Source organism: Eptatretus burgeri, chromosome 3, assembly GCF_056783735.1.
Source record: "Eptatretus burgeri isolate ZD-2024b chromosome 3, Ebu_testis_v1, whole genome shotgun sequence".
In the NCBI taxonomy this organism is placed as follows: Eukaryota; Metazoa; Chordata; class Myxini; order Myxiniformes; family Myxinidae; genus Eptatretus; species Eptatretus burgeri.
This window is the reverse complement of record NC_140963.1, coordinates 116,431,960-116,456,333: the sequence shown is the minus strand read 5'-3', so window position 1 is coordinate 116,456,333 and position 24,374 is coordinate 116,431,960. Positions and strand designations below refer to the sequence as shown.

The following is a 24,374-nucleotide window of genomic DNA, read 5'->3' as shown; positions in this document are numbered from 1 at the left end:
TGTGTGAGTGGTGTGGTGGCGATGGTGCCAGAGTACGTGCTTCCCAGCACGCCGTGTGTGGATGAGGAACCGCGGGTGAGTGCCCCCGCGTGTGTGGATGAGGCACCGCGGGTGAGTGCGGCCCCGTGTGTGGAAGCGACCCCGTGTGTGAGTGGTGTGGTGGCGATGGTGCCGGAGTACGTGCTTCCCAGCACGCCATGTGTGGATGAGGCACCGTGTGTGAGTGTCGCCGTGTGTGTGAGTGAGGCACCGCGGGTGTGTGCCCCCGCGTGTATGAGTGAGGCACGGTGTGTGGATGAGGCACCGCGGTTGAGTGCCCCCGCGTGTATGAGTGAGGCACGGTGTGTGGATGAGGCACCGCGGTTGAGTGCCCCCGCGTGTATGAGTGAGGCACGGTGTGTGGATGAGGAACAGCGGTTGAGTTCCCCCGCGTGTGTGAGTAGTATGGTTTGTGTGAGTAGTGAGGCACGCGTGAGTGAACGGCCGTGTGCAAGGTCGCTGTGTGCAAGGGAGACCGTGTGTGTGAGAGAGCGGTATGTGAGGGAGATGTCGGTTGGCATGCGGGAGCACGCAGCCGCATCTCCCGGTGTGAATGTGATGGAGTGGACTGTGTGCGTCGTAACACGCAGGTGTGCGTGGGTCGAATGGCGACGACGGCGACAGAGGAAAGAAAGCCGAGTAGCGGCTGTAGCTATTTCGGGGACCGTGCCGGGTTCGCCCAGCAGTGAGCACGCGGTTCGTGCTGTGCAACGCACGAGACCGCCACGTGCTCGCTTGCGAGAGTGAAGTCCCGGTCCGGAAACGCCAGCGGTGGATTTGCCGATCCCGCGGACGGACAAAGTTTAGGCAGGTAAATGGATTTGGACCGGACGGGTTCTCCACGCGGGCGTGTGTGTTAAGCTCCAATGGGCAAAGCACATGTGTTCGCGTGGGGAACCCCTCGAGACGTGGGGCTTGTGTTTTTTTTTATGCGCACGGTGACGTCATGGCTGCACGTGGGGTTGGAATCCGGCAGGAGGGGTATCTCTGCCGGATGGTGCCGTCCAAGGAGGGACGAGGAACACGTGCAGCTGCATGACGTCACGGGCAGGTGCAAAGTGCGCGAGTTGCCGCGCAGGTGCTGCGCATGAAAAAAAACAAACAAACAAAAAAAAAAAAAACAAGCCTCACTTTCGGGTGCACAGGATTCCTGGGCAAGGGGTGGAAGACCCCCTTACCTGGGCACAGGATGAAAACTAGTTAGGGGGAAGGGTTAGCTTAGTTAGACCGACTTCATGGGGCAGGGGTAAGTCCTCATGGAGTCCGTGGAATGGATTAGTTAGAGGGATTGTAGCCAGATTTAGGTTGGGAAATAAAATGAATTTTTGAGTTAGGAGACAGAGACAGACTGGTGAGTGTGTAGAGGGGACGTAGTTTAGCTACGTAGTGTTAAAAGGAACGTGCTATAGTTTAAGGGACGACGTGGGAGCACGAGTTAGTTAGGGGATGTAGTTAGGAGTATGGCAGAGTTCAGCGGTGTGTGTGTTGAAGAGTTGGTGAGTTGTGAGGCATGTGCTTGGTGAGTGAGTGAGGCCAGCGGGTCTGTGTGTGTGGAGCGAATGGGGAATGCATGGTGCGATGAGTGATTGGGGGGAGGAGTGACTCCCGCCCAAGGGACCCCGGGGTCAGTGTAGAGTGAGTTAGCTGGGTTAGTCAAATTGAAAAATGGAGGTTGTTTTGTTGTTGGTGTGAATGTAGGCTCGAGACCCATTTGGAGGGGTGCAGGAGCCCTGTTGACGGGCTTGGGAGCGTGGCTGCGAAAGGTGAGTATCGCTGAGTGGGTACCCCGGGCACCAGGCTAGTCGGCCGCGGTAGGCCATGGGCCCATGGGGGGCCGGGATAGAGTAGTGGGCACGGGTGCGCCTGCTTGGTGCGGGGGCCCGGGGCGCCATTAGCCGCGTGGGCAGTGTTGTGGGCACGGGTGACCCTCGGAAAGGGGCCCGGGAGGCCGGCCTGCCACGTGTGCGTTTCAGGGGAGGTGCCATGGGGGGCACTCCCCGGTGTTAGGGAGCTGGTAGGCTCGGAGGCAGTGTAGTGCCGGGGGTGCCATAGCGGGAGAATCGGCAGAGGGTCGTGCCTGCCAAAGGGAGCCACGTGTCCCAGCCAGGAGACCGTGTGAGGGCACGGAGAGAAAATTGGGGGGCGAGGCCCGAAATTGTGAGGACACCAACACAGGCGACGGGAATCTGGGTTGTTAGAACCAATAGTTTAAGCGAGAGGCGCTTGTTGAAAGCCCCGGGGTAGTTTAACTGTTAAATGGATAGGGTAGATTAGGAGATGTACCCCTCCGCACCATCCATCCCCTCGCTCTCGTTGTGGGCCGCTGGACCCACTTTGGGTTAGATCGCCGAACTCTGGGGAGGCCATTCTGAGGCTTCGTTGGGCCTCGGCACAGGACGTTAGCTCTCCCTTGTTCCCCTCTGGGAAGGGAACGTAGGGGTTGGGAGTAGGCTAGGTGACAGGATAGGTTAGCCGAACAAGGACGATAAAGGGGGTTAGGGGACGATTTATAGTGGGGGAGTAAAAATAAAAACAACAAAAAAAATTAAATTGGGGCTAAATTGGGGTTTGACAAATTAAGGGAGTGGGTATGTACAGTGACAGGCAAAGGCGATAGTTGGGAGGGAGACAGGTAGGTAGGTCCGAGCCCGTCTTCCAAGTGGCCAGCACCACCGCACTCCCTCCACCAACCTCCATTGACCGGCAAAGGCTGGCCAACTTCATCGGCTGGCCGTGTTTTGCTTCAAGGCGGAGGCCGGCCAACTTCATCGGCAGCTGTGTGCTGCAAGGCCTGTGCCGGCCAGTTCATCTGCTGGCTGTTTTTCTTCGAGGCCTGTGCCGGCCAGTTCGTCTGCCGGCTGTGTTTGCCTGCAGCGGCCTTCTTCTGCGGGCTGTGTTTGCCTGCTCACCTTTGCCATGCCATGCCCACTGCCCAGGTTCACCAGCCCCGTTCAATTTTTGCTTTGCCCCCCCTGTTCATTTCCATGTGCGCCAGGATCAAAGCAACAGTTTGCAAGCTGCAAGAACTGCCCTGTTGGCAGCTACAACACGGGCCTGCAGTGGCGGCCCGTGCACCGTGTTTGCGTCCATCCATTCATCCATCCATTCGTTGTGCTCATTGCGTGTGCCACTTGAGCTGGCACGGAGACTGCGTTTGTGCAGCCCATGCACCGTTGTGGTTCACTGCGTTCAGTTCAAAAGGGAAGACCTTGGACTGCGTGTGAGCAGCCAGCCACGTTCCCTGTCACCTGCATTGTTTTGAGCCAGAGACTGCATGTGGGCAGCCTGGCTCCCTGCTAACTGCTTTCTTTTTGCAGAGTTCAATGATCCTGGGCCATGGTTTAGTGTAAAATTTGTAAGTTAAGGTTAAGATGTACTGTAAATATGAGTGCGCCCCCCGGCATGTCTGTCTAGCGCCGGCAATTTTATTTAAGTCGTCCGTGTGAGTGAGTTTGTTTCGGTAGTTACTCAGCCCTCAGGTTATTTATTTTGGGGACACGAATACCATGAATGTCGCACTCAGGGATCCATAGGTAAAATGTACTAGGGGAAAACTACACATGATGGCACACGAAAATTTGACGACTCGGGACGAGTCTGTAAAAAGGGGAGGGGTAGTGTTGTGGTTACCAAATTCGCAAACCACCATTCAGGTCCCTTAGGTGAGGTATCTCGGTAAGTACATGTGTAGTTAGGCCCAAACCCGTTGTCTAGTGGGAATACATGTCATTTATGCGTGCTGCGACTCTTCAGGATAGCCGTTTTTCTTTTACTATCTTTAATTTGGACCAACCGCCATTGTTACCACCACCAACCACCGCTTCACCACAACCGCCACGACCTTCACGTCACACCTCGCAACCGTCGCATCGCCACCGTTCTTGCGCCGCCTGTGGGTACCGGTGTTGGACTCGTGCAGGGCGCGCGCCGAACAGCGTGTACAAAATCACGGATTTTGTGCTTCAAAAACGGATCAAAAACGACACACGCCCACTTTTTGCCGTCCAATCGGTGAGCGAGGGGCGAATTGGCACCGCCCCCAGGGCGTTGGAGGGCGATCGATATATGCAAATTTATGGATCAAAAAGCATTCACGCCCACTTTTTCTCGGGCCAATGGGGAGCGAGGTGAAAGGTCGAAGGGAGGGGGTCAAAGATGAGAGGGCGAAGCTACGGGGCTGATAAAAAGCGACCGTGTTCGTCAGTCCAGTGAGTAGGAGAGTCGCGAGGGAACAGAGAGTCAAGACTTCGCGGGCGGTGGAGTTGGCAAGAAGGAGCTGGTCGTCGTGTGCGTTGGAGTCGGAACGGAGGGGACGCAGCTGTGGAGAGGCGGCGAGGGCAGACGAGGGGGTGCTCGCGTCGTGCAGGGAGCTGCGGCAGGGAGGCCGACAGCGCGACCTGGCCGAGGTGGAGACGCTCGTCGCGGGACAATAAAAATCCTCTATACCCCGAGCATCAGCAACCCCCTCCTGTTTCCCCCCGCGCTGAGATAGTGCGACCAAGGGGGCCCCTTTCCCACCCCCTACCAGACACTGCCCGCGAGGCCCGCGGAGTTGAGGAACCATCGCCACTCCGCGTCTCATCACCAGACGGGTAGGCCCGACCCGGTCTCGGCCTCAGGCCCGCCTCATCTTTGAGGGTATTCTTTTCCTTGGTTTTGGGTATGTGTTGTCGGCGCCGTCTGTGAAGTAGAATTGTATAAGTGTTGCCGTGTGCTCGGTAGTCGGTATTAGCTCTGCATTGTGTCTTCGCTTTTACATTTGCTTTTTGTGTAAATTGCATTGTGTTTTTCTTTTCTGTGTGCATTTGGTGGAATTGTATATGTGTGCTTCCCGTGTGCCGCGAATAAATGTGCTTTGTGTTGAACTGTTTCCCGCTTCGCTTCGTCATTTCTTTCTTTGAATCCTCATCTTGCTTCACTTAAAGGGTTGGTAGTGGGCTGAATACGCCCGATAATTAATCGAACCGTCGAGGTCGACGAATAACACCACTCGGTTATCCCGATAGTACGGAACGGGTCGCTTTCGTGGCCCGTGTCCGAAGTCGACCTGCGGCGAGGTGCGATCACCCGGTCTACCCTCCGCGTGGGTACTTAGGTAGGTCGAATTTGGCGAGCAACCCTATCCCACGCGGGGGCTGATTGGCTCGATCGCGGTGAGACCGAAAGGTCCACCCGTGACTGGTTCCCGGCGTTAGTCCGAGAGGGTCACGACTGGATTGTCCGTCCGGTGGGCGACGTGCCGCGATTCGAGTTACGTGGCCGTCCGCACGCCGGCGGGCGCGAATACCGCAACAATATATATATATACATATATGTTGGATCTGAGAAGTATTCTATATTTACATCGATTTGTATGGAGACACCGAGTGAGATTACAAATTCTCCAAGCCCTTAGGAAACATGTGACTTTCAAAATGACAATCTGCCGCAGAATGCTCCGTGAGCATGCACAGAAACCCCTGGAACCTGAACATATATTGTGAGTACTAGATAATGATTGTTACCAAGAAAGGCTCACAAAGCTTCGAAAAGAAGCCGAGAATACTTGGAAACGTACTTGTAAGAAAGGGTATGCCTCTGCACAACAAAAGAGTTGGAGACCCTCCTGAACTCATCAAAAAAGCTCACGTCAGTGTGTGTATGGCTATTGCTCGATAATTGTATTGACAGGAAATGGTACGAACCCAACACCTCATCCATGGATATTTCTCGTATTCCCTACATTTCAGCGAGTCCGATTTGCATTCAGGAACAGAATAATTGTGGTTAACCATTTTGAAATTGCCACTCTTTTGTCTAAATGCTGAAAAATTATATTTCAAAAATTATTTGTATTACACAGTTTGCACTAGCAACGGCAGGTTAAAAGTGCCCTGATGATCAGCCGAGTCAGTGAAAACGCACACCCAAGGCATGTGCATTTTAAAAAAAATTTCTTTTGAAAACCTCATTTAGCATTCATACGTCTTTTCGAAGGTCGTGGTCGCGTCGTCGAGGGTAAACATACTTGGGTACAGGTGACTATTGCAAGTTATTTTCATCTTGTTGCAAGACAGTTCAAATCAGATAATTTAATGAAAGACCTTCCCAGAATGCAATTCATACAAATAGCTTTCCTTTCAAAATTAAACCAATCACTTGGCACTTTGATGTGGGAGGTCAATTGTGGAGTTTGAGATTTCAGTGCATTCCATACATTCAAAAAGTTTCACATTGGAGTTCTTCTCAAAATGGCAAATTTTCAAATTAAAAACGTTCTACGAAGAACCATACATTGGAGGATGTGATCCCACTGGCTCCCAGGGTTCACAAAGAGGGCCCAGCCTCCCCAGGCGGATTGCACGATACCTCGCTTCAAAGCGAGCATCCGGTTGCTAATGCTTCTCAAATATCACAGTACGAAACGCAGCTGACAGAGGGAATGAAGAATCACAGTGACTTTACCCGAGTATACACGCTCTTCTCAGCAACGCTCAGGGGTTTCTGTATTACGCCCTCATTGCACGTGCTGTTGGAGGTCAAATCCAGACAGCAGGATTTTGGGACGTCATTCTTTGTCAGCCATTCCGGGAGGTCTTCATAGTCTTTATAACCGGCTGCTCCACAGCACTGCATCTGTTCAGGTTTAGAGAACATCAAATGGCAGAGGAGACGTCACAAGAGACTTTCATAGTGTCGTCAAAGACGTGTAAACAATTTTACCCGAAATGCCGACGAGTGTACACTATACTGACAACCTGGTGAATTCAAGAGGCAAGAGGAAGTCATTTGTATGGAAAAGCCTATGATGGGAAATCTTCAGACGATAGGACATACCTATTCGAGAACTTCAAGCCAAAATAACAAACAATACTTACATTCTGTTGTAGGTCATCGATCATCTTCTTGTTTTGTTTCGGATACGTTTTCAAGGATTTCTTCAGCTGCACATCAACTAGTCCCTTGACCTGTCAACATACAGATGGCCTGGTATTAATCTTTCAGTTATGAAAGGTGAGGGGAGGGTGGCTCGTATCACACAGAACAGGTGTATGCAACACGTACCTTGTCCTTGTAGACTAATGCAGCAATGGCAGCAGCGATCTCGACAATAAGGATGATCACCAGAAGGCCAATGAACTGTTATGATCAAGGTGTAAATGAATAAATATAATGAATGAAGGTGGATGGAGTGGTTGCTCTGACAACAGGATAATGCAAACTCACCAATGCAAGGATATTTTCACAAATCGTTAATACAACCACATTTACACATGATTGCTATCATTCCATCACTAGATTCATCTGGAACACTCAAATAACTCTCGTTATATCTACCCCTCATTTTTCATTATGCCTGAGCAAAAGTTGAACTTCAATAGGTACTTAATTATCCCACTTATCTCTGCACTTCGAGACAGACATTCTGCTCCAATGTTGCACAATACGTAGAGAAGTTTAGACAAACTTGCTACTGTTACTCAAAACATCCATGGGACAACAAGGTCAGTTCGATCCTTCCTGCTCAACGTACCGTGCCCAGCATGCACCGGCTCTCACGAACAGCTCCACAGCATCCAAAGAAGGCGACGATGAAGATGACCGAACCAACTATGATGAGGAGAATGGGTGCACCAGAGCCAACGTTATGGCCGAGTTCACGTGAACCACCCACCTTAGATTGTACCACCGCACCAATAATTATCAAAATCAGGCCCGAGATCTGATGGCAAACAAGAGAGCTTGAGGTTAAAACAGGAAGTGGTGGTTTAATGGCATCACTTGGTGAGACAAATTCAGCTTTAAGTGATGCAAGCAAAGGATATCAGGTTAAGAGTATTTGTCTATATTAAATATCTGTTGATGGTAGTACTTCCATGATGCAACAGGAGCAAGTTTGGCTTTTACCATGAAATGTTGTCACTTCTGGTTTCAATTCCTCAGTGTTGTGTCTGTGGTCTCCAACGGTCATTGACTTGCATGTGATAATGTACAAAGTACTGAGCATTACAAGGGCTGACAAGTGGCATACCTACATTTGAGGAGACTAGTCTTTGTTCGATTGCCGCACTGACCACAAACAGTCATCCCGGTACTTCAAGTCACCAAGACTTCAGTCAGATGGGACGTTTAACACCGACGACTTGTCTTCCGTCACTTAGTGGATCTTAGATCCCGTATGTTTCGAAAAATTACGGTCCTAAACTTCAGTGAAGTGCTGCATAGGCAGCATGGTTGTGCTCCAGGAATTATGCAACCAGCAGTCAGGTGCTGCATACTTTAGAATGGATGAGTAGTCCACACCAAAGTAAATAAATGGAAATCAAAAAAATCTTTATTTTAAAACTATCCCATTGTAGTAATGATTGGCAATCACAGTTCAAAAAAACCTAGTGTCATGCTAGTCATGTCATTGCATGCTTGTTACACATCATAATAAAAAATGTCTTGGACCATTGAGAGTACTAGCAGGGCACCCACCCAGCGGGCAATCTTGTTCCAAGCGTGCAACGTTCTTTACTTGGGCGGTGTATATGCTACAGACTGCTGCATCAATCACTCCTGATAATAAAAAATAACCCAGGTTATATACTCCCGAGGTTGCGTATATGAAGCAAAAACATGAGTACTGCAAAAATCACGTTCACGGTCATTCCCAAATATCTTCCTCGCTCAAAAGGTGCCCGAGATATTGCCCAGAGAAGAAAGAAAATTAATTAATTCATCGATATTAAAGAAATAATTAATCAATTAATTAATAAACCAATGTCACCCGCAGGGTGACCCGTATCTTGCCAAAAGGTGGCCACGTGTGACTTCTTTAAGGTCACACTGAGGTGAACAGAGCTGCTATCCACCAGGAGCGACTCCTTGAGGAATATCTGCCTACGAGAGATTCCGATGAGAATCGTTCTACAGAGTAACCATGTAACCATGAAAAATTTGCTTTTGCCTCATAACGTCACCAAATGACGTCATAATGTTTCAAGCTTGACATATCTAGAAAGCGCTCATCGAGGTGTTCAATTTGAGGTACTACACGATATGGTTCCTAAAACTTGAAAATTTGACCTTGGGGTCAAATATGTTTGACCTGAGGCGCTAACCATGAAGGTCAAGGCCAATCGCCACCAAAAATTAATCAGCTGAGCGCCAGACCATGAACTATATTCCCATGAAGTTTGAAGACGATCCGATCAAAATTACTCAAAAAATAAGGGTTTCGTCGACTCCCCTGATTTGCGCCAAAGTGACCTTGACCTTTGACCTTGACCTTCAAAATTTTGTGCACTGAAAGGGACCTCTATAGGCCTCTGATATGCGAAGTTACAAAAATTTCCAATGATAACTGTGCTCTGCAGAATTTTTTATACGTGATTACAGACAAACAAACAAACAAACAAACAAACAAACAAACAAACAAAAAAAAAAAACATACAAGCTGACTAACATATCTTGCAAAAACTTGGTTTTGGCAAGATAATGAAAAAAAATTACCTTTTTGGCCAAAGCACTTGTTCACTATTGTGGCCAAATTTCAGCTTCCTATCTCAAAGGATGGCGGAGATATCGCCCGCACAAACAAGAAAACAAACGAATGGAGTGAAAACCGAGTACGCTCTTTCAGCGCATGTCATCACAGGCGGGTACCTGGCGATGATGTCACGCAGCATCTAAAGATGGAATAGGGAGGCGGTGGTGTACAATAATAAACAAACAACCTAAACAAACCAGACTCAGTGGTTGGAGGGTCCACTCTGAGCCTGGGAGGTCAGCGGCTCGAACTCCAGCCGAGTCGTACCAGCGATTTTAAAAATGCCATGCTGCTTCCTTGCTTGACACTCAGCATTGAAGGATAAAGCATGGATTAGGCATGACAGGATAGCCTCTAGGTATGCACATACACCTTTGAGTTGTCTAGCCTGGGCTCAAATCCCAACCCAACTTGAATATAAACTGCCATGTTGGTGTTTCACATGCAGAAGCGGCAGCACACATCAATGGGAAAGTGGCTTTCGATGGAGTATGTACGAGTAGGCGAGTTATCCCCAGCATCCTGGCCAAATTAAAATATCCTGCCCCAACCGACAAACAGCAATGCATGAGCAGAACAACTGCAACCCTTACAAAAACGGTGCTCCCCTCGTTTTGTAAAGGGTACGGACAGGCCCACTGTGTACACCAGGCACCATTCTGAAATTATATACCTTTCTCGCTTCGCATGCAGTTACACAAAAGATCAACAGTACATTTGAACAAGGCCACAATTATTGCAGGATAATCATGAGAAAAATAAATAAATAAGGTCACAGAAATGGCCTGAGGATCCAAAACTAATCAAACACCAAGGGTGTGTTCAATTACAAAGTTTATTTTAGAGCACTTGCCAAGTGGCTGAAGCACTCAAGCAAGCAATCCATTCCAAACTGTTGAGAAGGAACTTGATATGACAAGCACTAGCTGGCTGCTTGGTAACTGAACACATCCTTGGAACACGAAATTAGCACCAAGTTGATATCTCACACTCACCCTGTCTTAACACAAAGATCATCTCTCAAATCCTCCAATTCACTTATCTGATGAACCCCTTCCTAAAGTGAATTATGGGGCTGAGCGGATGGCCGATTAGTTCGCACTTTGAACCACCAACCTGCCAGACTCAGAAAGGACGTTCTAACCATTACCCCACCAATTATGATAAATTATTACCCTTGCTGAAGGAGAGGGTATTGGGTTCGTTTGTTTGTTTGTGAGTTGCAAAATGAAAGATTCTTCAAATATATTGGTTAGTCTATTTTGTTATTCTGGTCTCCATCTCCGTCTCCGTCCCGCGTCTGGTCTGTCCCGCGTCTGGTCTGTCCCGCGTCTGGTCTGTCCGTCCGTCTGTCCCGCGTCTGGTCTGTCCGTCCGTCTGTCCCGCGTCTGGTCTGTCCGTCTGTCCCGCGTCTGGTCTGTCCGTCCGTCCCGCGTCTGGTCTGTCCGTCCGTCCCGCGTCTGGTCTGTCCGTCCGTCCGTCTGTCCCGCGTCTGGTCTGTCCGTCCGTCCGTCCGTCTGTCCCGCGTCTGGTCTGTCCGTCCGTCCGTCCGTCTGTCCCGCGTCTGGTCTGTCCGTCCGTCCGTCCGTCTGTCCCGCGTCTGGTCTGTCCGTCCGTCCGTCTGTCCCGCGTCTGGTCTGTCCGTCCGTCCGTCCGTCCGTCCCGCGTCTGGTCTGTCCGTCCGTCCGTCCGTCCCGCGTCTGGTCTGTCCGTCCGTCCGTCCGTCCCGCGTCTGGTCTGTCCGTCCGTCCGTCCGTCCCGCGTCTGGTCTGTCCGTCCGTCCGTCCGTCCGTCCCGCGTCTGGTCTGTCCGTCCGTCCGTCCGTCCGTCCCGCGTCTGGTCTGTCCGTCCGTCCGTCCGTCCGTCCCGCGTCTGGTCTGTCCGTCCGTCCGTCCGTCCCGCGTCTGGTCTGTCCGTCCGTCCGTCTGTCCCGCGTCTGGTCTGTCCGTCCGTCCGTCTGTCCCGCGTCTGGTCTGTCCGTCCGTCCGTCTGTCCCGCGTCTGGTCTGTCCGTCCGTCCGTCTGTCCCGCGTCTGGTCTGTCCGTCCGTCCGTCTGTCCCGCGTCTGGTCTGTCCGTCCGTCCGTCTGTCCCGCGTCTGGTCTGTCCGTCCGTCCGTCTGTCCCGCGTCTGGTCTGTCCGTCCGTCCGTCTGTCCCGCGTCTGGTCTGTCCGTCCGTCCGTCTGTCCCGCGTCTGGTCTGTCCGTCCGTCCGTCTGTCCCGCGTCTGGTCTGTCCGTCCGTCCGTCTGTCCCGCGTCTGGTCTGTCCGTCCGTCCGTCTGTCCCGCGTCTGGTCTGTCCGTCCGTCCGTCTGTCCCGCGTCTGGTCTGTCCGTCCGTCCGTCTGTCCCGCGTCTGGTCTGTCCGTCCGTCCGTCTGTCCCGCGTCTGGTCTGTCCGTCCGTCCGTCTGTCCCGCGTCTGGTCTGTCCGTCCGTCCGTCTGTCCCGCGTCTGGTCTGTCCGTCCGTCTGTCTGTCCCGCGTCGGGTCTGTCCGTCCGTCCCGTGTCTGGTCTGTCCAGTCATTGCGTTCAGGTCACAATTTTAAACCGATCTTCAAGAAACTTCACCACATGGTCGAGTTTGTCATAATATAAGGAAGAAACCTATTTATTGTTTTTGAGAATAGGTCAACAACTGAGGTGGTACTTCTAAAGTCCTCAATTTTTCATCTGATTGACTTGAAATTTGAAGAGGATTTGCATGTCAGGTCACTGAATTCAACGAGCCAATTATTTTCGTGGTCAAATTTGTTTTATGGATTTTGCAAGTATCGTGGCTCTGCACAACGTCGTCGTCTTGTTTAATTGTTTGTTTGTCCGAACAAACATTCGTGTGTTTCTCCGCAACCACTTGGAGTGAGACGAATTTTTCACCATTGGTGTGACTACTCATGTAGAACGTTTTAACACTAACGATGACGTCATAGGCCACGTGGTGTGGCAGCTGTATTGGAAAAATAGGGAAAAAATGTTTTGGACCTCTGTCTCTGAAACCACACCAAGGAAAAAAAATTGAAACTTGGCACACAGCAAGTAGTAGAACGCTACATCTGATCAGTATGAAAATTTTTGAGGGTAATCTCAGGATAAAATGGTCCACAAAAAGTTTTTTGATGACATCATCGGTCACATGATTTTGCCACCATTTTTTTTTTTTTTTTTTTTACCTTCAAAAATCTGAAATGGCTGAACCAGTCATCACTGCCAACATTTATAAAGTGGCAGTTCTAATTATGTCTTTTATGAATTAAATAACACCAGTTCACAAACACCAGACAAAACAAGTCCTGCCAAGGGTCTGCAATCTCGAATTGCTCTTTTTCTTGTTTCACCTTGATTTTTTAAGCCTATTCAGGCTGGGTCATTTTGACTCCTGCCACCTCCCTCCCCTGTAGAAATTGTGATTTCTCCAAAACCCCCAAAAATTGCCAAATATTGTTTCATGACTATTTTCTTTGAAGTCTTGCACATCTTTTGATAACAAATTTATTAAAAAAAATTATTTTTGAAAATATGCATAAATGTCGTGTCAATCAGTTCCATCTTTGATATCTTGTTGAGGGGGAGGGGGGAGGGAGTGGTCAAAATGATCACCCCCCCCCCCACAGCCTAAACGTTCCATACGAAAAGGCAGCGCAGCCCCCAAATAACTCATTCTGGATAAAAGAACAAAACAACAAAAAAGAAGGCACAAAACACTGACCCAAGCAGAAATTAATAAACATTTCATTAGGGTACCAGCAGGTGTCGTCTTCACTATCAAAGCCAATGCTTAACAATTAAAGCAAAAACTTAGTAATGTTCAACCATTTATTTATTTCACTTTGAAAAGTTTGTTCAGTATTTCCAGAAATTGACTCGAATATTTCAAAAAAGGTTATATCCAGAAATTTACTCGAATATTTAAATATATCCCTACCATTTCGCATGTCATTACATACAGTCGTTATGGTCGGTTTGGTTACATCCATGGTATTCTAATATAAAATGGTTGGTAGTAGCCTTGTGGCAAACACATTGGACCGACACCCCAGTGGATGGGATTCAAGGAAACCATTTTAAAGATTCGGATTCTGAAGTTTCTGGAAACAGAGTTAGCAGAATTTTTACCATGTTGTCAAATTGTGAGCAAAATAAATAAAATGAAGAACCAAGTTGGCTCATAAATGACTTTCAGTGAAGAATTATCTTTTTGCCACACCTTGTCTTTCCACATTTTCTACTTCCAAACGCCCTCGAGAAATTTCAGTGCACACAATGGCATGCCCAATCCAGTCGATGTTTTCTAAGGCAATGACTGCCGCACCAATGGAAGATTTGTACACGCTTTGCCGACACGCCAAGTCCATAACCCGTCAGGTGATCGGACAAACAGCAACCCAGTTGTAGTTGCAAAATACCACCAAACCCCAAACTTGTTATGTGTAGTCACGAGTTTCACATTGAGGTCAAAGTTTAAATTCCCGTATAACACACCAGGTGTATAATTTGCCAATTTTGGATTTCTGCACAAACCCAGTCGTTTACAACAGCGTGGACATTCCCACACTCTACCAGGTCAGCACTCCACCCTTCTCAGCAGCTTGGGCGTCATTTTAAATCCCCACCACAAACATGTAAATACAAGTCAAAACTGTCACACACATGGATTCTCGTTTGGAAAGTTGACAGGAACCTAAAAAAAATAAATAAAAGGTTGAAAGTGGAACGACCGGTTTAGAGACTGTATACGTAGGACAGGTTTCGTTATTTCATATTCATCCACAATGTGAGCATGACCAGACGACGTGATCAATTTGAACTGCTGACAAAATTACCAACGTAGGATCTCTAAAGTAGTTTCAGGGTCAAAGATGTCTTGAGGGGGGTGAACATGGTTTATACTGGAGTATGCATAAACAACCACCGTTTCATTTTGTGGTCATTACTTCACACATAGAGATCTATTGGACAACAATTAACCCTGTACCTCCTGGGATAAGAAGCCAGACGCATAGAAGAGAACCGTAGACCATTAGGTGGCCGGTTGGTGCAAGATGATAATACAAGTTGTATTGATTGTGTCATGGGGGTCCAAAACACACACACACACACACACACACACACACACACACACACACACACACACACACACACACACACACACACACACACACACACACACACACACACACACACACTTATTTAATATGTTAAATACTCCAACCACCAAGGGTTACAATTTCATGACAAATTGTACATCAAAACACATGTCTGTAGCATTTCGAGCTGCACGCCACGGCATCACAAGTGGTCAGTGGAAGACAAAGTCACCTTGTCTACCACTTGAGACAAACATATTCACAAGAAGGTGACTGTGAATTAGTCCCATGATCTCCAAAGCCAGGAAGAAGATGTCAAGGAAAGTGCAACTCAGGTTTCAAAATGCAACCAACTGAAACTGATTAATAAATCAAACATACCCAGAATAGAAAGTTGAAAACAAAGAGCAAATATTTGACAATCTTCATTCCACCCTCAAGTGTCATGATGTTTGTGATCTGAAAACACACACACAGTCAATCATCAAAGTTTGCTGCACGTATACCTGCTTTCATGTACCTGCTTTCATGTACCTGCTTACCCCTTGCGCTGAACAATCGGCAAAACACGACACTTCGATCTGGAAACCGAATTGACTGTCGGGATCTCTGGTTACTTGTTCTCCGGCACAAAACCACACCCCGAAAGCTATGGGTGGGGTTACCACTCCGTATTTAATTATTCATGAATTGTTCACTCATGGTTTTTTAATCGTATTCCTTTCCCAATAACTTCACTTCATTCCTCGTGTTGAGAAAAAAAAGAATTCGTTAAGCTAGTTTACAATAATAAAAATAACATAACTATAGAACGTTATAATAATAACATAACTATTATTATAATAATAACACAATACCATTCCTTTCATGCTGTAAAGGCACACAAGGCTACCAAGGCAGTTTCATTGAGGAGTACAGACAGTCCTGCATGGGTCACCACTCCAACACAGGCTACCCCAAATGGTTATCACCCCAGTACACTGGTACTCATTTCACCAACCACAGGATGACAAGCTGAGTCAACCCCACCTGGTGTTAATTCAACAGGAAAAACAGGGTATCAACCTCAGGTCCTAAAGGTCCCAAAGCCAGCCACCTTAACCACTAAGCCAACACCAGGCTCAACCATTTACAGTAGAGTCTTAAAGGGTCCACAAGGTCGTAGATGTCTTGTGGGCCTTTTGGGTCCTCTGGGTCATTGAGGTCCTCAGGGCCTTATGGGTCTCGTCTTTTGGGTCCTTGGAGACTTTTTGGTCCTCGAGGACTTTTGGTTCCTCTAGGTCTTCTGGATAGTTTGGGTCCTCAGGAATTTTTGGGTCTTTTGGGTCCTTGGAAGGTTTTGAGTTTTTTTGGTCCTTGGGATATTTTGGGTCTTTTGGGTCATCCGGATATTTTGGTTCTTCAGGGTGTTTTGAGTCCTCTGTGTCTTTTTGGGCTTTGGAGTCTTTAGGATCTTTTGGGGCCTCAAGGTCTTCTGCATCTTATGGCACTTGAGGTATGAAGGGTATTGGGGGTCTTCAGAGGTCAAAAGGATCTCAGTAGGTTAAAGGGTAAAAAGGTACATTCCAATAGTGTGTAACTGATGAATAGGCGTACGACACACACACACACACACACACACACACACACACACACACACACACACACACACACACACACACACACACACACACACACACACACACACACACACACACACACACACACACACACACACACACACACACGACTAGCTGGGGTACCCGCGATGCACTGCGGGGTTAACCACTTACACCCCTCAAGTGCGAGGGCGAAAAATGTGCGATAAAGAGCGACGGTGTAATTGCGCACTTAGGGGGTTAATAAGCAACGAGAAACTGTTCATTTCAAGTTGAATGGGTAATTGGAGTATACTGACCGTTGATGTTATCCTGCATTTTAAAACAGACAACTTCTCGTGTGATTACTGCAGTGCCTCTTGATACACTACATTTCTGGTCTGATTGTTGGGAGCCATGATGCTGAGGTTTGCAGAGTTGCCAGTGCTAAATGCTGCCACAAAAAACATTCCATGGGAGAAGCAACTTGTGGAGAGGTCAACTCCTATGGCTTTGAAAGTCTGGCCCTGTGACTTGTTCACAGTCATGGCAAAGCAAGGCTTAATGGGGAACTGTAGCCTGCGGAACTGGAATGGCAGTTCAGCATCAGAAGGCATCAGTGGTATCCTAGGGATGAGGACAACTTGAACTTTGTAAGGGCCGCAGGAGATGATTGCCTCGATCACGTTCTCGTGCAGTCTTGTGACTGTGCACCAGGTGCCATTGGTGGTTTTCGGTGGCTCCAGGGACCTTAGTACAATGATGGGGGAGCCGACCTTCAGTTTAAGTAAGTGTGGTGGCATGCCTGTCAGCTCGAGGGAGTTGAGGAACTCCACAGTGTACGTCACGGCTTCCTCATCGCTCATGGCACTGTCCACCGACTTGTACTGCTTGTCTTCTCTGGGGAACTCATTCATGAGCCAAGTGTTGAGGTGGTTGACATTGGTGTTAAGTGGAGAGACGATGGCCCGTTCTGCTAACCACTCCGGCCTGTTGTAGTTGGCTGCCAAGTTTTGGTAGACCTCCGCCTTGAGTTCTTCCAGTCTGACAACACACTTTCCAAGTGTAGGTGGTATGGTGATGGTGTCAGGCTCAGCAGCGAGAGGGAGTCGACCTTCTCCAATGTCCAGAAGCAGGTGTGCAAAGTCAGCAGCTGCAGTGTCGTTACCAAGGTGAGCCCTCATGTTTGTGGTGAGCTTCATGATTTTGACACGGGTCCATAGGTGGGATTGCTTGAGGGTGATGTTGACAATGTTTGCGCTTGTCCCATTTTTCACTACCGCCAGGATTTGCCTGGAGTCGCCACAAAGGAGAGTGGGGATGCCACCCATTGGGTCTGTTGATGCTGGTGATATCTTGAAGAGTGCAGTTAATCACCTTGTATACCGATTTGTGGGTCATGGGCGCTTCGTCTACGATAATGGCTGATGTGTCCTTCAGGACTTCAGACAAGGCTGAGCTTCAGGTGATTTTGCACGTTGGCTGGTCCATCCTGCGTGTATCGAGCGGCACCTTAAAGGTGCTGTGTATAGTTTGGCCACCTTGGAGGAGAGTGGCAGCTATTCCGCTTGAGGCTGTTGCCAGCACAATCTCGCCTTGGGACCTGATCTTAGCAAGGATGAGATTGATCAGATACGTTTTGCCCGTGCGACCTGGGGCATCCAAGAACATGATGTTGCCTTGGTGGCTGTTATTAGGGTTATCGGTCTGTTGCATAATCTCGAGGAACGTGTTGTAGACTGTGCGCTGTGTCATGGGGGTCCAAAACACACACACACAATCTTACAGACTGAGGACCTCAGTCTGTAAGATTGGTTTGGAGGTTTTCTGCCTGCGCCGCCATGTCTTCTAGGTCATAGATCACTTTCCTCTGGTATTCTCGGGAAAGCCTCTCGTTCGTGTCATGCTGTGGTGCAGGGAGGCCGTAGACTTGCAGAGGTTGGCCACCCATCAGAACGACTTTGACTTCGAGACAGCAGAGGGCTTGGTTGTAAATGTCGTCATTGTCGTCTGCGTCTGCATTGTTCACATGGCGCCTTTGTTGGTAGAGGAAGTCCTCTGAGAGGTGATCGTGGAACTGTGTCCATAGGTCAAATGGGTTGCTCGTGACACAGGCTGTGAGGATGATCGCCAAGAGACTTCGCATGTTGGCTGGAGAATGGGTGACTGTGGCCTCCTCCATGGCCAGGCGCAGGTGCTGGTCATCCTCCAGAAGTCCTCTCATATAGCAGGCCTCTGGGAATGTATCGCAGACGTGGTTGTTGACTGTCCGCAGATTCTCAAAGGATGTCAGACCGGTCACTTCATTGAGGAGCATTCGCAGGAAGTAGCATTCTCCTGCTGTTGGACTGACGGTGTAGATGCGACGATTGCTGGAGCCCGCCAGATCTCATTTCGTGGGTCGTTTCCGTCTAATCGGACACCCCTCTTGCACCGTATCCACTTCTTTGTGCTTTGCTTCCAAGTGTAGTACTCAGGGACATCAGCGTATTTGAGAGTTTTGGCGAATATATCATTGTTGCATAGTTCAAAGAAGGCAGTACGGGTGGTGGCTGGGGGTGGCCCTTGAGCTATGTTCATTGCGTTGGCTTTGGTGAACATTACTCTTTGTCCGTTCTGGAGGGGCACGGCCAAGCCAACCACTGGTAGAAAGTGGTCATGCGTTTGGGTGCTCCAGAATGCGTCAGGCTGCCTCACAGCTGCCCACATACCTCGCATTTTGGAACAGGGCGATCTCGTCCACCACGCTCGGCTGGTCGGTCTGTTGCTCATTGTCGCGATGTGTTTGCTGCAGCTCAAAAATTGCCTGGTCTGTTCCCTTTGTGACATAGTTGAGTACATACTTGATGGAGTTTATGCTGCTGCAGAGTTCCACGTTGATGTGGCAATTAAATTCCCCCAGTCGGAGTGGGTTGTACGGGGCGACCCACTGGTTGGTAACCTCTTGATTGATGCATTTGCTTCACTGTAGCATCTTGATGTTGCCTGTGTGTCCGCCATCTTCCGGCTTGCGGAGTCGGTACTTGGGATAGCTGTCTATGCCTTGTTCTGTGCACTGAAGGAATGTCTTGGGAAAATGGTTGGTGCACTGCCGGTCCACCATACAGGGCGAGTTCATGTTGATTGCTCCGCAGGGGCCGTGGATCATGTGGGACAGCACCAAGTTGTGAAGCTGTGGGTCTTTGTCCTTGTTGGGAATCTCAGCCGCAATGACCAAGTCGATCTCTTCCGGCCTGATTTTGTACTGTGGGTCTTGCCAGGTGAGGATGTGGGCATGTGGTCAGCCTCGCTCCTGGTACTCGATGCTGTACAGCCAAGCGCGCACCTTGCCAAAGGCAGCCTCCTTCACAATCAGTTCCATCAGCTTCTTGTGCTTTTGGCAGAACACCCGTGCCACCATGTCTGGTCTGTCCTGTGCTTGTTACCCGGCAGGAGGTTGTCCGCGATTTCTAGCCACTGCGGGTTACATGTCATGGTGATGAAGAAGTCAGCCCGGCCCATCCTTCGGACATATGCCATGGCGTCATTCTGTCTCTCATGCATGTAGTGTGGACCGCCAGTGTAGGTGGCCAGAATTACTACTCTTTGGCGGACTTGCCAAGGGTCACCATCAATAGCTAGGATGGAGTCTCTTAGGCTGATGTAGCTGTCTGCTCTGAGAGCCTTTTGTTCACGGCACAAGAACTGAAGTCTCTCAGTCTCAATCTTACAGTAGGCATCTACCAGGTATTGTTGGAAGAGGCACGTACCTTGCAGAAAGTAGTTCCCATCCTTTACCATGATGTGACAGCTGTAGAATTGCTGCTGAGTCACCTTGCGTCCATTCCTGCCAGCGATGTAGATATGGTAACCATCTGTGCCGTAAGGGAAGAGGAGTGGATACTGCAGTGGGTCATAGGCTGCGTGGAGCTCAGAGATCCTCTTGAAGGTGCCGTCCTTCAGGCGAATGACGATGTCGCGGTCCATGAGGATGGCCACCTCAGCTGCTGTTTGGGCGTTGTATCGCCGTTCATGCTGACCCCGGAGCCTCTTGTCCTCTCTGATCACAATCTTCCGTTCTTCAGTATTGTCCTCTTCTATGATGTCTTTGGCGGTCTTGAGCTGTTGGACGTAGTGGTTGTTGTCTTGGAACCACTCAGTCAAGTTCCTGAGAAGCTGTTGATTTAGGCGCCTATTCTGGCCCCTGATTTCAGTCTGCTGTGCGAAGCTGTCGAGCAAATACACCTGGAGGAACTTGGGCTGGCCTTCCTGTGGCGGTAAGAGCCTGCCGATGCGGTGAAACAATTGCATTTTCGAGTATTTGACCTTTTAACCCAACCTCAGGGCCCAGAGAGCGGGGCCAAAATGATACTTCTCTTGCATTTTCTTTTCATGCAGATGTGGTGATCATAACTCCCAAGTTTGGTGAATTACTGCACAACCGCTTCGGAGGAGATAGTGTGGCGGATGGACGGACAGACAGACAGACAGGAAGACAGGAAGATGGACAGACAGACAGGCAGGTAGACAGACAGACAGACAGACAACAGAGCTGATTACAAAAGCCAAACCCTTTCTTTTAAAAAGCATGGGGATAATCAGCACACTGGGGTCAAAGTTGATGAATCTAGGAGTAGACCAGGGTATAAGTACACAATGCCATAAAGCTGAGACGATCTTTAATGTCCGCAAGCCAGTTGAACATTCCCTCCAAAGGACGGTGCACTCACCATTTGATGCTACACCGTGCCTGTGGAGCATTAGTATGACAGTTTTCATGGGGTTAGGAATCAAACCCAAACTGCACAGCTAAACAACTACCTCTGATCGATCAGATTGACCCAACTACAGATTTAAACTAGAGGGGGAGCACTCGGGAGAGTGCAAAACCTCCGCCGCCAATACTGCTGGGTCACTCAAGTGAACCTTATATCTTATTCATTAAATATGATGTCAACAGTGCTGACAGTTATAGTTCTTTTCTCCAACATTTTTTTGGGGGTGCGGGGGGGGGGTTGGAAATCACTTAAAACATGTATAAATGCAAATAAAAAATAAAAAGAAAAAAAGAAAAATAAAAAAAATCGAAATTTTGTTGGGAAAAAAAAGTTGCAAATTTTTTTTTTCTCCAACTTTTTTTGGGGGGGGTGTTGGAAATCACTTAAAAAACATGTATAAATGCAAAAAAAAAATTCTTTAACAATTTTTTTTTTGGGGGGGGGGACCAAGTCCAAAATTTAATGGCATGATCCTTGGACCATACCTCACCCCCCAACCAAGTTTCGTCGAAATCCATCGAGTTTTTCCGTAATACTGTTCACAAACAAACAAACAAAGGAGTGAAAACAGTAACCTCCATCCATCTTCGAAGATGGCGGAAGTTAATTTAAGATATATTCCAGGAGAGGCACATGTATGATGGCCATATTGGCTCATTTGTTCTACAGTACTAGACATTTGATACATGACACGATACTCTCTGTACACCAGTGCACACCATAATCCAATATTTGAACAAAACTGTTTGGTGTTATGATCCCAGTTTTAAATCCCTTACCAGTTCACTTTCTGCTTTGTCTCCTAATGTTGTTATTGGTTCCCTGCCATTTTCACTGGAGGAGATGATAGGTTTGCTCTCCGTCTGTCCATCCGGACTTTTTTTGCCATACCCTTTAACATATATTCAACTGAAACTTGATACATGGCTTTATTATGATAAGTTACAGAACAAGTTCGAGTTTGAGGGCATTGCATCAGTTTTTCACAGAGTTGTGCCCTTTATAAAATTAGAAAATATCACATATTGTGACGTTTTTGGAGACATACCCCAGGGGGGAGAGCAAACAGGGACATGTAGATGACCTGAGGATGAGTTATTTCAATAGTCTATGTGTAGGGAGACCTTTGCCCCTTGTCTTGGGGTCTGTAGGGGGGGGGAGAGGGGAGGGGGGCATGCATTAAAGTTAATTTGTGTTTCCCAGGTGTGATGTCTTCCCTCCTCCCCTTCCCCTTCACTCCTTTCAATCTTTCTTTGAATACCCCATCAGTCTGTTCCCCTCACTGCCTTTCTCAATCCACCAATAATCCCCTTCACCAAACCTCATTTCAACAATTCACCCTTCATCCCATCGGTCTTACCTTCAACCCCACAGCATGTCGGTTTTCCCTCGGTCCGTTTGTGGTCATTAATCCTTCGGGCCGATCAGATTGCCTTCACCGCAGCGGACTTTGTTCTTTCTCACATGTCTGCGAGACATGTCGGTGGCACGAAATGCAACGCTTTTCCCATACGTTATAAAGTGCGGCATGTCTCGAATGCATGATACAGTGACATACAATGCAGAGGACATTTTCATGCAAGAAGAGGCCAGAGCTCACCTCTAGCCTATGGCTTCCCTGCACCACAGCATGACACGAATGAGAGGCTTTCCCGAGAATACCAGAGGAAAGTGATCTATGACCTAGAAGACATGGCGGCGCAGGCAGAAAACCTCCAAACAATCTTTAGCGCACCAAGGGTATGGTGGGGGCTGTGTTTAAAGGTCCCTCAGAAACAGCAGCATTTCCTGCAAGCTGGATCGTGGGTACGTCCACATCGGATGTGCGCCAATGAGAAAGAGGCTTCCATGAGAGAGAGACAAGGAGAAAGCCATGTCTAATAAGGAAGAAGAAGCACAGGGTGTGGACAGAAAGAGATGCCTAAAAACTTGTCTGGCATGGGGTAGAGGGGTGTGCAGAGTGTGTGAAGAGAGGGAGGGAGCTCATGGTGCAGAGGAGAGCAGTGTAGAAAGCCCAGAATGTGGCTTGGTTCATGTCAAGAGTATGATGCAGAGTTTAAGCAGCTTGTGGGGACTGAACGCCCCAGAAAGTGTTCCTGTGAACTTTGCTCTGGAGGAAATGGAGTTGCTTGCCATTGGCATACTGGGACACTAGAGAGAACTGACTGATATTAAAGATCAGTACCTTCCAGGTGCCGTAGAAAGCTCAAATTTTGCAAGCCGATGGACATCAAAGCCGGTACACCGAAAAAATTCATGGAATTGTCAGACAACATCCATAAATGAAAATACAAGTTATGAAGAAAAAAAAAGAAAATAAATAAATGAAAAATCAAATGCAGAGGAGTGACCCGAGACAATGGGGAAGTATGGTTCGTATGTTTACACAATGTGTGAGCATACCCCACTAGTCTAATATATTGTTGCGGTTCTGGAAACCGCATGCCTCCAAGGCAATGGCATCCATCATACAGTGGTCCCCAGACAGTTATTTCATTAATATACGTACAGTTAGACCTTTCCCTAATGTCTAATGGGTCAAATGGGACGAAGTGCATTGTGTGGATCTCAAAGCTAGCCCTGATTATATCTCTATCTTCATTGCTTCGGAGCAGCGCCCCGCCCTGCACCACAGGGACTATAAAGGACGGATCGCGAAGCCGTCCAGAGTAGTTGTTGTGTCGTGGTCATCTTCATCTTCCTTGCCTACCTTTGGATCGGTCTCTGCGTGTGCCTGCTGCCCCGTCTTCTTCTTCACACACTCGTCGCCTTCTCCACTCATCTGCCTGACTCCGCCTGCTGCTGGCACTCCGCCCACTCGCTCTCGACTCTGCCTTCTCCACCCATTCGCCGCTGGCTCCACCCAAAGTCCCTCCCTCACGCATGACGGTCGCACCCCTTCGCTGTATCAGCGCAGACGCTTTGCTGCACCATTGCCAAGCAGGAGACGACGTGCCAACCATCAAGGAGGAATCATTCAGCGGAGAACCCCCACAAAACGTACTGGGTGGCACGTTCAGTCAATCGTGCAAGGTATTATGAAACCGTTAGCCTCATCTCCTCTTCTTCAAAGGGGGGTGTGTGTGTGTGTGTGTGTGTGTGTGTGTGTGTGTGTGTGTGTGTGTGTGTGTGTGTGTGTGTGTGTGTGTGTGTGTGTGTGTGTGTGTGTGTGTGTGGTGTGTGTGTGTGTGTCATGGTGCCTGTCCTTGCTTTAGGGAAGATCGCAGAAGATATATCGGGATAATTCTGCTCTGTGTCTGCTTTTGTATGTTGCTTGTTTTATTGTTGCATCACATTTTTCTTTCTATCTCTGCTTACACACAACAATAAACTACCTTCACCGTGCTACATATTTTTCCTCGCCTGCTGTAATAAATCATAATGTAGAAATGTTCGCATCTCGTTTTTG

The 24,374-nt window shown here is 48.5% G+C and overlaps 1 protein-coding gene across 2 annotated transcripts in view; it reads right to left on the bottom strand.

Moving 5' to 3' along the window:
- LOC147030791 (CD63 antigen-like) overlaps positions 1 to 15,295 on the bottom strand; it is a 29,856-nt gene extending 14,561 nt beyond the window's left edge. The window contains exons 1-6 of one of the 2 annotated variants that reach the window (XM_085875206.1): positions 15,174 to 15,295; positions 15,013 to 15,090; positions 7,553 to 7,741; positions 7,084 to 7,158; positions 6,897 to 6,986; positions 6,484 to 6,654 (exon numbers count right to left, since the gene is read on the bottom strand). In XM_085875206.1, the coding sequence (XP_085731332.1) occupies positions 6,484 to 6,654; positions 6,897 to 6,986; positions 7,084 to 7,158; positions 7,553 to 7,741; positions 15,013 to 15,078 (591 nt within the window). In that variant the 5' untranslated portion in view covers positions 15,079 to 15,090; positions 15,174 to 15,295. Of the gene's footprint in view, positions 1 to 6,483; positions 6,655 to 6,896; positions 6,987 to 7,083; positions 7,159 to 7,552; positions 7,742 to 15,012; positions 15,091 to 15,165 lie in introns of both variants that reach the window. The other variant, XM_085875207.1, reaches the window with a different exon arrangement.
- Positions 15,296 to 24,374: the final 9,079 nt, after the last annotated feature.